We start from the raw sequence: 19496 nt of genomic DNA, 5'->3' as shown, positions 1-19496 counted from the left end.
TCATTCATCCACCTACTCACCTGTTTATGCCTCTACCTTAATAATATACATCAATGTAATTCCTTTTACATTAACACACCCAATAAATAGTCTGTACCTCCTACATTATCCAAGTTTTTTCAGGAGGGCTGTAACTCATGACGGGTTTTCACACTGCATGAACTTCTATATTAATAGGTGACTTTTGGGGGAAGAACAATTTTTTCCATTTTGCATCATTTATATGAGATGACTGTGTAAAGAACTGTGGTTTATTGTGTGGTTTGTGTCTGTGCATGTGTGGAAAGTGAGAGTAGAAGAATAAATATGATATTATAGACTGAGATTATTTAGAGAGCCAAGAAAAATGCTGTATCTCATTCTGTATGCCTAATAAATATTGATTCATTTTCTCCTGTAATAGCAGCTCTCAGTAGAAGTTGGGTTGCAGGTATAAGTTGACTGGAATAAAAAGGATATTCAGACTATTGAATAAAGTTTCAAACAGCAATAAACATTTAACCATGAACAGAAATCAAGTGCTCTTCCAGGAACACTTTACCTTGCAACATTCTTAGAAGAGATTTTGTTCATATTCCTACAACCCAAGTAAAAGATAGTCTTTCTCTTCAGTCCCTATTGATTGCTAAGCACAATATTGTTACTATATTTATTTATTTACTGTCTTTTCCTTCTTAATACTGTTTCCTTCCAAAATCCCTAACACTCCATATTTCTTAGAAGACTTAGAATGCAATTGTCTTTATTACTTCAAAAAATTGGCCATTATGCTGGTAAAGAATTAACCCAGTGTTTGGATCTCTCATTTCCATGGTCTCCTTTATACTGTTGACCCTTAATCTAGTTCTTTTGCTATTTGCTGAGATCGAGACCTTGTATTAACCAAATAACTTCTTTTTTTTAAATAAGATTTTTATTCTTCAGTTACAGTTGACATTCAATATATTAGTTTCAAATTTACAATAGAGTGATTAGACATTTATAGAATTACAAAATGATCACCCTGATAACTGTAGTACCCATCTGACACCATACATAGTCATTAAAATATGGTTGACTCTATTACAAATGACTTCTAAAACTTTCCACCTAAATATTGCTTTGATTTCTTGAAATAAATAAATCCAAAAGAACATATTCATCTTACAGAACTTATTCCTCTAAATTGTTTTCTATTTTAGTAAAAGCCATTGTCGGCAGCCGTCCGTCTTGAGAGATGATGGTGTAGCTTCTTAAGAGTCTATCTGCACCGCCGAGAATGGCTGTGCAGTCCGACTCGGGAGTGACACGGTATCTGTCTCCTCCCGTGTTGAATCGACATCTTGCGATGACGCTGGAGTGTCCTCTCCAGTGAAGCTGAAGCTACAGAGCCTGGGCAGGGTGATATGGAGGGTCTGCTGTTGCCCATGCAACAAGGATATTCTGACATTGAACAAAAACACTGTAGAGAAAATAGACTTAATTGATACATATAGAACCTTTCACTTCAAAGAAGAAAAATATACATTATTTTCAAATGCATATGGAACATTCTCAAAGATAAACCATATGGTAGGACACAAAACAAGCCTCAACAAATTCAAGAAAATTAAAATCATATCAAGCATCTTCTCAGATTACAATGACTTGAAACTAGAAACCAACCTCAAAGAAAAAGCTCAAAAACATTCAAGTTTGTGAGGACTTAATGACATGCTATTAAATAATGAATGAACTAACAATGAAATCAAGAAAGAGATCAAAAAATTCCTGGAAACAAATGAAAATGAATAAACAACAGCCCAAAACCTATGGGACACAGCAAAGGCAGTCCTCAGAGGGAAGTTCATAGCAATACAGGCTTACCTAAAAAAGATAGAAAAACTTCCAGTACATAACCTAACCCTATATCTACAAGAACTAGAGGAACAATAACAAAGCCCAGAGTGAGTCAAAGAAAGGAAATAATCAGAGGAAAAGGAGAGGAAAAGATCAGAGTAGAATTAAATGGCATAGGGACTAAAAGAACTATTCAAAGGATCAATGAATACAGGAGCTGGTTCTTTGAAAAGATAAACAAAATCAACAAGTCTTTAACCAGACTCATCAATAGAAAAAGAGAGAGAACCTGAATAAATAAAATCAGAAACAAGAGAGGAGATATTACAGCCGATACCACAGAAATACAAAGGATTGTAAGAAATGACTACAAACAATTATAAGCCAAGAAATTTGACAATGAGGGTGAAATGGGAAAATCTCTAGAAACATCTAGTCTTTCAAAACTGAACCAAGAAGAAGCAGAAAGCCTGAATAGACCAACAAGAACTAGTGAAATTGAAAGAGTAATAAAAAAACTCCCAGCACACAAAAACTCTAGACCAGACAGCTTCACAGGTGAATTTTACTAAACATCTAGGGAAGAGTTAACTCCTATCCTTCTCAAACTATCCCCAAAAGGGAAGACTCCCAAACTTCTTATGAGGCCAGTATTATCCTAGTTCCAAAACCAGGTAAAGACATGACAAAGAAAGAAAACTACAGGCCAATATCACTGATGAACATAGATGCTAAAATTCTCACACAATATTAGCAAACCGGATCCAGCAATACATTAAAAAGATTATAAACCATGGTCAAGTGGGATTCATCCCAGGGATGCAAGGATGGTTTAATATTCACAAATCAAAAAATGTAATACACCACATAAACAAAATGAAAGACAAAAATCACATGTTCATATCAATAGATGCTGAAGAAGCATTTGATGAAGTTCAGCACCCATTTATGATAAAAACACTCAGCAAAGTGCAAAAATACTCTTTTCAATTGAACTAAAGAGAAAATTCTGATTATATTTCTTTTCTCTTTAGGATTCTGATTAAGTTGGTGGTGAAATACACCCCAGATTAGACTGTCTCCTTTTTGAGTCATCACACTTTAGTGTTCAGAGTTATATCTAAAGTCGTACAGTTTCATGCTTTTAATTTGATAACAAAGTTTTTCCTGAGGACACTCAGTGTGATATTGTCAGCAACTGATGAGAACCCCAACTCACACCTTCTTAGCCAATGTGTTCATATCCTCTAGAGGCCATGTTTTATGTGCTTCACGTTCTACCTTGACTACCAAACCCATAGGTGATTTTATAAAATTATTTTAATTGTTATTCTATTACAGTTGTCCTAATTTTTCCCCCTTTGCCTTCCTCTACTCATCCCATTCCCTGCTCCCACAGTCAATTCTCACACCGTTGTCCAGTCCATAGGTCATTCACACATGTTCTTTGTCTAGTCCCTTTCCCTTCTTTCCACCATTATCCCCCTCCCCCACCCCTTGGTCACTTTCAGTCTGTTCCATGTTTCCATGCCTGTGCTTCTATTTTGTTTGTTAGTTTATTTTGCTCATTAGATTCCTCTTATATGTGAGACATTTAGACCGCATTGTAGGAATGACTGAGCATATAGCATTTTTCAAAATTTTATGTTTAAAGGATTCACAATAATAAATATTAGCATATACAGTAAAAGAGAATGAAATCGAGTGAAAGCTTACAAAATTTAATTATTATGTAAGGTTTATCTGAAATGTTACATTTGGGGTATTATGGATCAAAAAGTGAATTATAAGTAATAATCATTTCCTTTAGTAATTATTTGCATTCATCTTAATTATAGATGCAATGTACTAATCTATAAAATAATTAATATCAATAGTTTATTCATTTTGATATACCAAGTGTATATTTTTATTTAATGACTATATTCGCTATGATCACATAGTAACTTAAATGAGATTGTTTTAATTTCAAAGAATTCTTAGAATTAGCCTTTACGCGTGGTCAAATGCTTTGCTGTAGATGAGGGAAAAGGCAAGTGGAAAAGGGGCTTCAGTGGTTAACAATTACTAATATTTCAGATATCAGGTACTAGGTAGATGGATATCTAGGACAATTTTTACTAGGCTTTTTAGGTGTGGCCATGTTACTAAGGTCTTGTCAAAAGCAGGTGAGCACCCTGTGTACAGTATCTTGATTACACAACTTAAACAGGAAAATGTTCTTCACTGCCTTAATATCTTGAGTCAGTTTATAGGTGTTCTTACCTAAACAAATAAGCAAGAACAACATCCTAAATGATGAAAGGACATCAAAGTAATGAGATAATTGGTTCCTTTATATATGGATGAATTTTTCAGTAGAGATTTCTTCCTTCCTTCCTTCCTTCCTTACTTCCTTCCTTCCTTCCTTCCTTAAGACACTTATAATAAATATACACTTCTATGAGACATGAAGCATGACAGTTTACCTCTCGTTTTTATTGAAGCTTATACTGTTGAGTCTATCATTTTAATCTAGGTAGGAGACAGAGGTATCTTCAACCAGGGGAAACCCATGGAGGTAAAGAGTAGGGTGCAAATTCTAGATATACAGGGTGAAGCAAAAGTAGGTTTACAGCTGTGAGTATGCAAAACACAGTTTATTCTCATATTATTATTTATTAATTATTGTATTATTTTCCATATGAACAACTGTAAACCTACTTTTGCCCACCCTGTATTTTAAGGTAATGCTGACAGATATTATTGGTCAATGTAAAATAAAAAGAGAGATAAATAATGAGCCCAGTATTTTTTTACCTGAGTACCTGGAAGGGCCAAGTTGCTTTTTGATTTTTAACTGAAATAGGGACAATTCCAGGAGAACTTGTTTGAATAGGATAAAAGCAGGAGATCACTTTCAAATATCAAATGTTTAAAACACATGTGAGCCCAGATTAGTGTGGCTCAATTGGTTGGGCGTCGTCCTGCAAGTGAAAGGTAGCTGGTTCCATTCACCGTCAGGCACATGCCAAGGCTGTGGGTTCTTTCCCCTGTCTGGACACATACTGGAGGCAACTGATTGACATTTCTCTGTCACATCAATGTTTCTCTCCTTCTCTTTCTCCCTCCCTCCCCCTCTTTCTAAACAAATAAACAAAATCTTTAAAAGAATAAATAAAATAAAATGAAAAAATGCGAACATCCTAACAGGTGAGAAGATAGCAGTTGGACTGGAGTACTGTATAGGTAAACATAAAAAATGTAAATTTTATTGTGGTCACCATATTTATTGAAACCATTTAATTGGACGAGATCATCAAAGGAGTAAGATTGAAAACAAAGGTTATAAACAGAAAAGAAAACTGGTCTAATTCAAACCTAGAGGCATTTAAGCTTGAATATGGCATGGTCTTAATACCTTTGAACATTCTTATATTGTTAAGTAATATGGTAAAGAAATTATCTTCTTGATTTTTAAAAATATGTCACTAAAGTAATAGATATTTGTTTGAATGCCCTACAGTTAGAAGAAAAATAAATGAAATGAAAGAACTTTTAAAAAATAATTAAAATTTCAAGTATCTTTGAAAACAATAAAAAAGTAAAAACAAAAAATAATTGAAAAAAACAGAGGAATAGAAACAGAATATGTCAGTTATCCTAGCAAATATAACTATAAAAATTCTCCAGTAAAAGATAATTCGTAGAGTTTATTTTCATGTTTGATTTAATGAACATATTCGGGAAGAAACACTTGTATGCTTTCATGATAGTTAATTTTAAATTGGAAGTAATTTTTAAATAAATGGATCTTATTTGTTTATCTCCTTAATTATACATCAAATATCAGTTAAATCTTTAGTTAGGCATGCCATTAGGTTTATAAAGGGGAAAGAGCTCAATATTTAATATATTTATTAAATTAATGCAAAGCTGATTCAAATATGAACATTTGCCTTTAATTAGCTTTTTTGCACTGATAAATTATTACTATAACATTTTTGGCCAAGGAGATATGCTAATATATTATTTTCTTGTGATAACACTTAATCGATAAATTTAAACTTGTAGATGAGAGAGACTAAAAAATAATATAATGATCTTACATTCCAAGTAAATAGGTATTAGTTTTTTGACAGGAAAGTAAATCTTTAATTATAGTAATTATAGATTATGAGCATTAGTGATTTTTAAGTATAGTGAATTGACATTAAACTTTAAGTTTATTAATTGTACCATTAATTAATAATTTCATAAAATTACTAATTTTTTCTATATCTCCTATTATTTTCTCTAAAAGTGATCTATTTACCTTTAACGTATTGCTACCTTCTCTGTCTTTGAGAAAAATAATTAAATAATTACTTAATTGTTCTCCTTTGTTTGAAGGTAATACCCAGACCTTTGCACTAAAGGGTACCTAAGGATACTTGTTGACTAAAGGTGCAATGTAAGTCTTGACTATGTATGTGTTCAATGGAAATTTGTAGACCTGTCCTAGTGTGATGTACTATCCATCATTAATTTATGCTCTAAACCCCAGTAATATTAGACAAGCAGAAGGGCTTTATTTTATGAAAAAAAAATCAATACTTTTCTTATAACATACTAATCTATGATGTTTCCCTGCTTTGTATGTTCTAGAGGACTCCTGTGAATTTTGTTCTTCTGTGTTATGTTCCTTACATCCATCTAATTTAGCTCACATTTTGTTTGTTCCCCAGAATTTAGCATATTGTCAGTCAGCATATCACTAGGGTTAAAAATAAAGAAAAATTTGACATTGTGTATAGAATATACGTAAAACTATAGTGCTCTTGTGGCAGGAAAGAGAGAGGAAGATGGTAAAGCCATCTGGCAAAAGACAAAGGAAGAATGGGACATGGTCACTAGTTAATGACATTGTCTGATTCTAGGCTATATGTGTAGAATAAGTTAGAAAAAAATGGGAATTTTGAAAACATGATACATTTTCATTAGGCCATTGTAGCTAAACTGACCAAGATTTCTCATTCAGGCCTTTACCTCACTTAAAATGATCTATTCCCTCTTTTTTTTCTTCCCTGCTTTGCCAAATTTTTGACAAGAAAATAAACAACATTTTGTGACCAAAAATATAGCAGCTGCCACACAGGCCAGCAGGAACCCGATCACATCCAAAGAGTGGTACTGGACCCAGGTGAGGTTGTGAGCAGCTGGCCGAAGGTGTTTGGCTCCTTTGTGGCGCATGACAAACTCAATCCAGAAGACTGCTCGATCCAGGGGCTTTACAGGTTGATCATGGTGAATCCTTGATAACCTCATAGCATTCTCTTTATAACTGGTAGACAAAGACATAAACAGAAATCAGAGCTTTTGTTTTCATTGACGGTAAGTATGTAATACCATTTCATTACCTATTATACTGTGTGAAGGCCACAGATGTGTTGAGAAAACATTTACCGGTAATTCTTGCTGTGACATGACCTTTGCTGACTGCGCAGTGCTTTAAGAATTGTAAAGAAAAGGGTATGGAAGAAATACATTTTTGATACAATGTGGTCAAATATAAACATAAAGGAATGGGGCTAATTTTTTCAAGAACAAATCTTAATATTGTGTGAAGTGTGATTTTAATGATTGTTCTAGGACCAAGAATGTAGCTAACCCCTATTGCAAAAAAATATCCTTTAAAAAGTCTGTAAGCATGGAATCTGACTATTTAATAATGACTGGCTCAGGAAACTGGTAGTCAACATTGATCAGTCAGTTTTGCAGTGTCTGAGATTCCTTCATTGCTCACACTTGTGATTTTGTGATACAAAGGACACTGTTTATATAGTATAACTATCTCACTAGAATTTGACATCACAGTGGCCATAGTTCTAGAGATAATATCACTAATGGTCTCTCAGACAACAATGGGTATAGGTATATATTTGAAAGGCAAGTTGTGTCTTCACTTGACCTTTGGTGGTTGAGACAGAATTAGTATATATATTTTGGGGGGCAGGTTTGTGATAGATATAAGTCCAGGAAGCTCAGAGAGTCCCAAACAAGTTGGACCCAAAGAAGCCTACATCGAGACACATAATTGAAATGATAAGACTTAAAGACAAGGAAAGAATCTTAAAAGCCACAAGAGAAAAGCAGGTAGTTACATATAAAGGGACACCTTCTGGCCTGAAATGTTACTGAAAATAAGCATTTCAGGCCAGAAGGGAATGGTGTGAAATATTCAAGGCAATGAAGAGCAAGGACCTACAGCCAAGGCTATTCTTTAAAATCAAAGGAGAAATAAAGGAATTTGTTAACACCAAAGTACTGCAACAAATGTTAAAGAAGAAAGAAAAAGAGGAAAAAATAGTCTAACAATAAAATGGCACTAAATATGTATAATCAATATTCTCCTCAAATGTAAATGGCTTAAACGCTCCAACCAAAAGACATAGGGTAATTGAATGGATAAGAAAACAAGACCCACATATATGCTGCCTTCAAGAGACCCTTCTCAGACCAAAAGATACACACAGACTAAAAGTAAAGAGATAGGAAAAAATATTTCATGCAAATGGAAAGGAAAAGAAGCTTGGAGTACCAATACTTATATCTGACAATTTAGTTTTAAAACCAAGGCTATGGTAAGAGACAAAGAAGACACTACATAATGATAAAGGGAGCAATCCAACAAGAGACTATAACTATTGTAAACATTTATGTACCCAGTATTAGAGCACCTAAATATGTGAAGCAAATCGTGATGGATATAAAGGGAGAGATCAATAGAAATACTGTCATAGTTGAAAATTTTAACACCCCATTGACGCCAATGGATAGATTTTCCAGACAGAAAATCAACAAGGAGACAGTGGTCTTAAAGTACACATTAGATCATAGATCAAATGGTTTCATTGATATCTTCACAGCATTTTATCCCAAAGCAACAGAATACATGTACTTTTTCAGTGCACATGGAACATTTTCAAGTATAGACCACATGTTAGGACACAAAACAATAAGAAGACTGAAATAATTTCAAGCATCTCTGAACACAATATTCTGAAACTAAAAATCAATCACAAGGAAAATTCTGAAAAATATGCAAAACCATGGAGGCTAAATAACATGTTATTAAACAATGAATGGGTCAACAATGAGATCAAGGGAAAATCAAAAGGTAGCTTGAAACAAATGAAAGTGAGAACATAACAATTCAAAATCTGTGGGACATTGGGAAAACAAACCAGCACTGCTACAAATATATGAGAGAAATTCATAGCATTACAGGTCTCCCTCAAAAAACAAGAAAAGCTCAAATAAACAATCTAACTTCACACTTAAAGGAACTCAAAAAGAACTACAAACAAACCCCAAAAGAAGAAGGAAGGAAATAATAAAGATTAGACTAAAAATAAATGAAATAGAGTCTAAAAAAATGATACAAAAGATCAATGAACCCCAGTTGGTTCTTTGAAAAGATAAACAAGATTGACAAACATTTAACCAGAATCATCAAGAAAAAAGAGATAGAACAAAATAAATAAAATCAGAAATGAAATGAACTAAATAGAACAAGGAGCAGAATAACAGTCAATTGGGGGGAGGGGGAGGAAGAAAAGGGGGATAAGTAAGGGAAGGGTTTAGTCAAGGAACATGTATAAATGACTCATGGACATGGACAACGGGGAGGGATATGATTGTGGGAGAGGGGGTGGGCTGGGTGGGGGGAGCACTGGGGAAAAAAATGAGACAACTGTAATTGAAAAACCAAAAAAATAAAAGATTAGAAAAAAAAATCAGAAGTGAAAGAGAAGTAACAACTGACACCAAAATTTAAAAAAATACAAAAGATTGTGAGAATATATTATGAACAACTATATGCTAACAAATTGGACAACCTGGACAAAATGGATAAATGCCTGGAAACACAATCTTTCAAAACTAAATCAGGAAGAATCAGAGAGTTTGAATAGACAGATTACACCTAGTCAAACTGAAGCAGTAATCAAAAATCTCCCAATAGGCAAAAGTCCTGGACCAGGTGGCTTCACAGGTGAGTTTTGCCTCAAATGTGGATACTAGTGCCCTATCAAAGTAGCAACGGTCAGCGTGAAAATGCCCAAGTTCTATGAGATGTTGGCTTTATATCACTCAAACTTGTGAGTTCTCTCTTCATTGATGCAAAGTATGTCATGTTTCACAAGAAAATCCTCAGGTTTTACAGGAACTTTAAGGTTGATCTGATTTTCAATATGTAGTCAAAGAATAAATTACACAAAACTAATAATGCTTTCTGTATAGTCAATGAGCTTTAATAAAAATCAACCTACACTTTCCACAAAAAAAAAGAAAGAAAACAATTAACACCTCTCTTTCTCAAACTAATAAAATTCAAGAGGAAGGAAGGCTCCCAAACTCATTTTACAAGGCCAGCATTATCCTAGTTACAAAACCAGACAGACATTACACAGAAAGACAATTATAGGCCAATTTCCCTGATGAACAAAGATACTAAAATCCTCAACAAAATATTAGCAAACTGACTACAACACTGCATCACAAATATCATACACTATGATCAAGCAGGATTTATTCTGGGAATGCAAGGTTGGTACAACTTCTGCAAATCAATAAATGTGATTCACCACATAAACAAAATGGAAGATAAAAACCACATGATTATATAAATAGATGCAGAAAAAGCATTTGATAAAATACAGTACCCATTTATAATAAAAACTCTCAGCAAAACAGGATTAGAGGGAACATATCTAAACATAATAAAGACCATATATGGCAAACTGACTGCTAGAGTCATACTCAATGGACAAAAACTACAAGCATTCCCCTTAAGATTGGAAACAAAACAGGGATGTCTGCTTTCACCTCTCTTATTCAACTTAGTACTGGAAGTCCTAGTCACAGCAATCAGACAAGAAGAAGAAATAAAAGGCATCCAAATTGGAAAGGAAGAAGTAATATTGTCATATTTGAAGATGATATGATACTGTACATAGAAAAATCCAAATATTCCACTAAGAAACTACTAGAACTGATAAATGAAATCAGCAAAGTAGAATGATACAAAGTTAATATCTAGAAATCAGTTGCATTTTTATATGCCAATAATGAACTAACAGAAAAGGAAATTAAGAAAATAATCCCATTCACAACCACTACAAAAAGAATAAAATACCTAGGAATAAACCTAACCTAGGATGCAAAAAAATTGTTCTTAGAAAATTATGACCCTGAAGAAGGAAATAGAAGGTACAAACAAGTGGAAGCACATACCGTGTTCATGGATAGGAAGAATTATCCTCATTAAAATATCCATATTACCCAAAGCAGTCTGTAGATCCAACGTAATTCCTTCAAGATTCCAATGATGTATTTCAAAGAAGTACAACAAATATTTCAAACATTTATATGTAATCACCAAAGGTCCTGTATAGCAGCTTTGCTATTATTAAATAATAAGCCCATAGTAATTAGAACAGCATGGTGCTGGAGTAAAAACAGTCACATAGATCGCTGGAACAGAATAGAGAGCCCAGAAATAAACCCATTCCTTTATATGTTAATTAACATTAGACAGAGGAAGCAAACACATACAATGGACTAAAGATAGTTTATTAAATAAATGGTGTTGGGAAGACTGGACAGATACATGCAGAAAAATGAAACTAGACCACCTTCTTAAACCACATACAAGAATAAATTCAAAATGGATCAGAGACTTAAATGTTAGACCCGAGACTATAAAATTCATAGAAGAAAACATAGGTAGAAAAATCTCAGATATTGCTTGTACAAATTTTATCAAATAATCTCACCAGAGAAGGGAAACAAAAGAAAAAAAAAAGGGACTACATCAAACTTAAAACTTTTTGCACAGCAAAGGAAATCATCAAGAAAATAAAAGACAACCCACAGAATGGGAGAATATATTTACCAATACATCTGATAAAGTGTTAATATCTAAAATTTATATAGAACTTACAAAATTCAACACTAGGAAAAAAAAACAACCCAGTTAAAAAATGGGCACAGGACTTAAATAGATACTTCTCCAAGGAGGACATACAGATGGCCAATAGCCATATGAAAAGATTTTAACATCACTAATAACCAGAGAGATGCAAATTAAAACCACAATGAGACACCACTTCACACCTGTCAGAATGGCCATCAACAATAAATCAAGAAACAACAAGTGCTGGCTACGATGTGGAGAAAGGGAAACCCTTTTGCACTGTTAATGGGAATGCAGACTGGTGCAGCCCCTGTGGAAAGCAGTGTGAACATATCTCAAAAAATTAAAAATGAATATGTCTTTTGACCCAACAGTCCCACTTCTCGAATTTATCCGAAGGAACCCAAAACACTAATTCAAAAGAACATAAGCACCCCTATGTTTATTACAGCATAATTTACAATTGCCAAGATATAGAAGCAGCCCGAGTGTCCATTATTAGAAGAGTGAATAAAACAACTATGGGATATTTACACAATGGAATACTACTCGGCCATAAAAAGAAGAAAATTTTACCTTTTGCAACAGTATGGATGGACCTGGAGACCATTATGCTCAGTGAAATAAGCCAGTCAGAGAAAGACAAATACCATATGGTTTCATTCATATGTGGAATCTAATGAACAAATTGAGCTAATAAGGAATATAGGGACAGCTTCATAGATGGAGAGCAGGGTGACAGCTAGGGAGGAGGTTAGTGTTGGAGGGATTGAGCAAAAAGAAAAAGAAATCATGGACATGGGCAACAGTGTGGTGATTGCTCGGGGACTGGGGTATAAGAGGACTAAGTGGTAATGGAAATAAATACAATAATGATGAAATCAAATTAAAAATAACATTGAAATCTAATGTCTCTGAAATAGAGATAAAAATGGAATTAAAAGTAATTCTAATAAATAACATATAGAATTTCTGAACAAATTAAATACTTTTTATTCTAGATTAACAGTATTGAAAGGACTCACTACAACCCAGGGAAAATGTAGAAAATAATTTATAAAGATATATAATAATTTAGTTTCTGAATTTAAAAAATTAATGATATTTTTCTATGCTGGATTAAAAACACATAAAAATAAAAAAAATGCTCAAAATCTACAGCAGCATTTAAAGCTAGAAGACCATGGGTAACCTTTACATAGTTCTAAAGAAAATAAAGGAAGAGCTAAGTATAGTTACATAGGTGTCATTCTCATATCAAGGCAGTGAGCAAGTATCACTAAACATGATCTCAAGGAATTCAATATCCATGAGTCTACATTGAATGAAAATTCCATATGATATATTTATTTAAAAACTAATTGAAAATATTTTAGAAGAAAAAAAAATCCCTGATACAATGGAGAAATTTGATTTTCTTAAAATACTTTAAAAAGACAATAAATGTGAGGAAAGTAAGTACCATAAATATTGACAAATTAAAATTTTAAGTAATACATATTAGAGATGCGATTGCTTCCATAGCATGAGTTAAATTGGTATTGACTAAGTTTAAAACACGTAGTTAAAAATTAACACTAAAAAATAAACAACACAAAAAACCACTAAAAAATGTATGTACATATATTAATTCCTAAATTTGGTGAGGTCTTTAGGAGAAAAAAAGCCCTAAGATATAATTATATGGATCTAAAGTTTAATATAGTTTATAGATTCATTTCAATTTATCTTTATATAAGTCAGATAAAATTTAAAATTCTGTTTTAAAATTTATGCAATCTATATTTACAAAGCAGGAACCAAAAAAATGGAATTTATTTATAAAAAATTGTTTATTTAGTCTCACGTGTTTAAACTTCAGTCACCTTCAAAATACACTCCATTTGGTGAAATACACCTATATGAGACAGTTTTTCCACCACTTAAAATAGTTTTTGTACTCGTTGATTTTGATGTCTTTTAGTGCTTCTACCATCTTTTGTTTCCTTTCTTCCACACAGGCAAAATGTTTCCCTTTGAGGACTTTTTTCATCCAGGGAAACAAAAAAGAAAAGTCATCTGGGCTGAGATCAGGTGAATAGGGAGAGTGCGGCACAGGGGTCATGCATTTTTAGTAAAAAACTTCTGAACACTCAGTGAGCTGTAGGAAGGTGTACTCATAAATTGCCCATCATGAAATGGGCAAATGCATGGAATCTTAAAAAAAATAAAAAATGAACTGAAGCCCAACACAGCCTCTCACAGCAATGTCAGCCAGTACACTGATACAAATGGATTCCTAGAACACTCATGTAGCAAGGGGCCCACCCTCCAGAAGATAATTCAAGTTTTTGGGCCCCCTAAGTATAAAGTTATAACTATTCTATCTCCCTATACATATGCATGTGCTAATAATGATCAGCACTCAGTGTTACTGATTATTATTTTTGAATGATTAATGCTTGGCAAATTATCACTCTTGTATATTTACTGAACACATAATATTTAAAGAACCATATATATTTATGAAAACAAGCATAGGATCCAAAAATATCTGAGAATTTATGTCATCATTAACATTATTTTTTGGAAAAAATGTTGGTAGATATTTGAATTCTGAGGGTTGTTTGGAGTTTTAGCAAGTCATTTCATCAATTTGTGGAATGAAATAATAAAATGCTTTCTATATTAGTCATGTTATGTTTGTTATTTGAAAGTACACCAATTATAAACACATGAAACATTGGGCATTCTTAAATATGATGGGTAATGTAATCAATGGTAAATCTTTCAAAGCGGCAGTACTTACGAAGGATCATTAATGACTGTTCTCAAGGTGTTGAGCAAATCTGCACTTGTCATTGCATTTATGTTCACCTCCATAGCTGCTCCTTTGGCCTTCATGTGAGCAATGTTATCATACTGATCAGCAAACATGGGAACTCCCACCATAGGGACCCCATGATAAATAGCTTCATAGATCCCATTTGTTCCACCATGAGTGATAAACGCTTTGGTTTTGGGATGACCTAGTTTGAGGGTTGGGTGAGAAACAAATGAGGATCTCATTATATGTTGACAGAATTCAGAAAGAGATGGAGAAAAACTACAGAATAAATCAATAAAGAAGGTAGTATTTTCTATAGAAGCTGAACATAGGGAATATTGCTACATCAGAAAACTGTGATCCCAGGAAATGGTAGAATTAATTTCCTCTGCATTGTCTAGAAAGACTTTACTGAGGGGTGATATTTGAACTGAGATCAGAATTTAAAAAACGATGAGAGTCTTAACTGAAGATGCTCCTCTGTCAACAAACGAAGCAGGAATCTATAAATGGCCAATTCTTTAATTATATCTGCTTTAAAATTGGCAGTAAAATGTGAAAATTTTTTAGTTATTAAATGTTGCCCTGGCTGGGTAGCTCAGTTGGTTAGAGTGTTGTCCTGATACGCCAAGGTTTTGGATTTGATCCCTGGTCAGGGCACATAAAAGAATAAACTAATGAATGCATAAATAAGTGGAACAACAAATCAATCTCTCTCTCTCTTCCTCCCCTCTAAAAAATCAATAAATAAAAAACTTAAATGATTAAATATTGATTAAATTTAGTTGCTATCAGTTACTTAACTTGTTCATCATCCAACTGTACAGCTTTTCCCCCTCAGTCTTACCAAGTAGATCATTCTGGGGTATCCAATCATAGAGTTGAGTATTGGTTCCTAATGTGGCTGGTTTATTTCCTTTGTATCTCCATAAAACCTGTGAAAAAGAGTGCTTTAATTTTACAAGTACAACACACACAATTAAGGAATTTTAGTGCTGTAGAGTTAGTTAAAAAACATGTAGCCTATTCGATGTAATATTCAATGGGAATATACAAAAGGGGTAGTTGGCAAACATTGAGAGATATAGTAAGACATTTACATCTACCTTTTTTGAAAGAGCTTGTATTAATAGTTTGTTCAGTGTATCGTTACCACTTAAAAATGATGTGAGAGCTTTGGGGAGTGACATTGTAAGTGAAGAAATAGAAAACAATAAGATTAGTTTAGTCAACCAGAGTTAGGGATTAAAAAACATTAAAACAAATACAAATGCTGTGTAAATTTATTTCTTAAGATGTCATCTCAGCTCTCATTTCAAATGCAATATTTTTCAAAAATATAATTACCTTTAGTTTTTTTTGTCTGATTTTTAGACAATTAATTTATTCCTTCCTTCTTTCCTTCCTTCCTTTCTTTTTCCTTTGTTTCTTCCTTCCCTTTTTCTCTTTTTTCTTTTTTCTTTTCTTCCCTCCCTTCCTCCCTCCCTCCCTTTCTTCTTTCCTTCCTTCCTTCAATTTTGGAAGAAGGATGACATAGGAGGTTTACTTATATAACACTATATAATGAAGTATCTTGTTAGAATGTTAACCTTTTGTTACATTATTTTTCTTTTACATAATTCTGTAAGACAAATTCCAGATTACTAGTATGTGGCAAATTCTTAACAGAAAATGTTGTTAGAAATAAAATGTTTTTAGAAATATAAATTGAAAGTTTTAACAGGCCTAATTAGTATACAGACCATCACAGAGTTTTATGCATTTTAACTAATTACAATTATATAGTGTCCTTGGATATTTCATGAATAGGAGCTGTTAAAAATAATATAAATGAGTCACTTCAAAATGGAGTCAAAGTGCCATTTCAGAGCAATTGCCCTGCCTGTCTTCCTGAAACATTTTGAAGCTTTAAACTGGGCAAAACAGCCCGTAGACTATACCAAGAGCAACAGGAAAGTAGACATCATGACTACTAAACTGAAATTAAAGACGTTTTTTAGAATTAGCACAACCATGTATAATTAAGGAATCACTTAGCTTATTTGTACCTATAGAAATGTCTTTCTTGGCTTATTAACATCAACAGAAGTTTCTTCCTTTTGTTTATGTAATTGTTCCCCTTTCATTTTTATAAATACTGTGCCTTCATTTCCTAATCAGAATACTATATGGGTTTCTGTCTGAATCAATTCTTTTTTGATCTCAAACACTTGTTGCCTCTCACTTTGGCCTTTAAATTTTTTAGGTTAACAAAGTAGATATATAAAGAGTAGAAATCTAGAATTACAATGACAACAAAATTAAAGTTAGCTGAATATCATAAATTAAAAAAATATATATATTGTTTGACAATAAAATGAGGATTTTTAAAAATTGCTTTTAACTGTAGAAAATCAGTTTAGAAAGATAGGCTTCTACTTCTAAACCAACTACACTTTGGTAGAGTCCTAATAAAACGTAAAGATACAAAGTATATTCTTGAGCATGATTCTTCTTTCTGTATCGTCTTCCTGTTCCTGGACCTTGGAGTTAACACATTTGAGAACCAAAAGCAGTTAGTGCAGCTCATAAGATTTCAAATAGTGAGAAGCTATTAAGATACTAACATTTTTATTTCCATTTCCTTGAAAATAACTTTATAAAAAATGTATTTATACCCTGGCTGGGTAGCTCAATTGGTTAGAGCACTGTCTTGATACTCCGAAGTTGCGGGTTCTACCACCAGTCCAGACACATGCAAGAATCAATCAATGAATACATAAACAAGAAGAACAACAAATTGGTCTCTCTCTCTCTCTCTCTCTCTCTCTCTCTGCCCCTTCTCCTCTCTCTAAAATTAATATACTGTTTTTAAAAAGTTGTATTTCCATAGTATTTCAAAGGCTCAGTAGACAAATGATCAAATGTGCCCAAATACAACATTTTAATATTTTGAGAAATTTTTACTTAAAGACAGTGCCAGTTATGCTCAATGTATAGAGTACTATTAACCACACACTCTCTCCAATTGGCGAAGTGGGATGGTATGTTGCACTGACCTTCTGTGGAATCTGAGCGAGGGCTGAGGCAATGAGATTGGCTTTTTCTTCTGTGAGGTTTTTGACCATTGACCCCAGAGAAAACACCACAATACCATGTTCACCTGAACTTTGGACAAATTCTTCCATTTCCTGCAGAGATAAAATAATCTCTATTATAAAAGTACAGAATTATAGGGAAAACTTTCACTTGCATTTCTACATAAGCCGGGTCAAGAGAAGTGTCAGAGACATTGTTAGACTGGTTCTGTATCCTACCACATATCACCTAGATTTTTAGGAGAAAATATGTTTTGGAAAACTATGGCTGAAATATATAATAAGAGATTATAAATGAAGGCATGGAATCAAACCATTATACCAAATGAATAAATAATAAGAGGCACATCTTTCCATGGTAAATGTGACTGTTACTCCTAAAGTTTCATTATATAAACCAAAAGAACTGTTTGTAAACTCATAAAGATATTCGTTGGAGGGAAGCTCCCCCTACCCCCCAAAAAAGGGTTTAGAACTAGGCTTTAAGTTTTTTTAGCATGCCAGTTTATAGCTAATAAATTATTAATGAATTGATCCAACTTTTTGTTAGCTATTTAGGATATTTCCTCATATTTATTCTTCCTCTGAGTCATAGGGCTACAAAGATATTTTGTAAATGGGATATTTAGTAATATATTTAAAAGGTGACAGCACAGTTAAACTTTTGCTATAATAATAACATTTATGAGATAATGATTCTCTTTTCCCACACAAGTGTGATATTAACTGCATGTCCTTAATTTGAGCACAGAAGTAAAATATAAATAATCTCTGTAAAATAAAATTCTCCTGTTCATTGCTTACAGTTGTACAGTTTGAACATTGCAAAGTCTGGGATTGAGGTTTTTACATCAGAATCTATGTGAATGTCACCCTCTAGATTACATCATGCATTCTCTTTGCAACCATTTGGGATTGCCCTGAAATCACTGATGTTTCTCAATGTATGGCTAGTAAAATCAATAGGGGAAAGATGATACCATAAATGTAGACTACTATTTTTAGCTTAGTTAATGTTCAGAGACTATCTCTGAAGTCCCAGGATTTTGTAGTTTTGTCATTTTGATTCATCTCCCTAAACAGATGACTAAATTTAAAAAATACAGTGCGTGTGCGAGTGCACACACATCATTAAAGGCTTGTGTACCTACCTGTTTGATTTGGATTCTTGATTTAACTGCCTCATTGTTTTTTTATTCTGTGTATTCAGTGACTGATATAATTATTTCATCAAATATAAGGCATGATTCATGTTATTCATGTTGCTTAAATGTCTATATCAATAATATAAGGTTTGAAATGGATTAATCCTCCTCTCTTGTAATAAAACATGTCTGAGTTGTTTTGTGAAATTGTGAAAAACATAATAGTGTGTCAAGGTATTGTATAGTGAGCCACAGAATATGTCATGTATCTTACTCTATCTTTATTTAGATATTAGTTCCACAGGGTTTTTCCGAAGCTGTATTTGGCTGGTAAGAAAACCATTTCAGTCCTAGCTTGTGTGGCTCAGTTGGTTGGAGAGTTGTCACATAGACCAAAGGTTTTGGGTTTAATTCCAGTCAGGGAACATACCCAGGCTTCAGATTCAATTCCCACTTGGGGAGCTTGAGAAGGCAACCAATCAATCTCTCTCTCTCTCTCTCTCTCCCATCCCCTCCCTCCCTCCTCTCTTTTTCTCTCTCTAAAAGCAATGAAACAATGTCCTTAGGTGAAAATTAAAAAAAAAAATAAAACCTCATTCAGAGTCCTGAAATGAAAATTTAAACTTAAATATGTATCTTGCCTGAAGCAGAAATCAAGAACTCTACTGGGAACACCATTTAACCTGCAACCTTCTACAGAGATTATGTTGTTT

At 33.3% G+C, this 19496-nt stretch overlaps 1 protein-coding gene across 3 annotated transcripts in view; it reads right to left on the bottom strand.

The window, feature by feature from the left end:
• Positions 1–6590: 6590 nt before the first annotated feature.
• Positions 6591–19496, bottom strand: part of LOC150020037 (UDP-glucuronosyltransferase 2A2) — a 43154-nt gene continuing 30248 nt past the window's right edge. For 2 of the 3 annotated variants that reach the window (XM_090268135.1, XM_090268134.1), the window contains exons 3-6: positions 17600–17731; positions 15409–15496; positions 14544–14763; positions 6591–7120 (exon numbers count right to left, since the gene is read on the bottom strand). In XM_090268135.1, the coding sequence (XP_090124261.1) occupies positions 6841–7120; positions 14544–14763; positions 15409–15496; positions 17600–17731 (720 nt within the window). In that variant the 3' untranslated portion in view covers positions 6591–6840. The remainder of the gene's footprint in view (positions 7121–14543; positions 14764–15408; positions 15497–17599; positions 17732–19496) is intronic. The other variant, XM_090268136.1, reaches the window with a different exon arrangement.

The sequence above is a fragment of the Furipterus horrens genome, unplaced genomic scaffold (assembly GCF_987537825.1).
Source record: "Furipterus horrens unplaced genomic scaffold, mFurHor1.1.pri manual_scaffold_2, whole genome shotgun sequence".
NCBI classification, from domain to species: domain Eukaryota; kingdom Metazoa; phylum Chordata; class Mammalia; order Chiroptera; family Furipteridae; genus Furipterus; species Furipterus horrens.
This window is presented reverse-complemented; position numbering and strand designations above follow the sequence as displayed.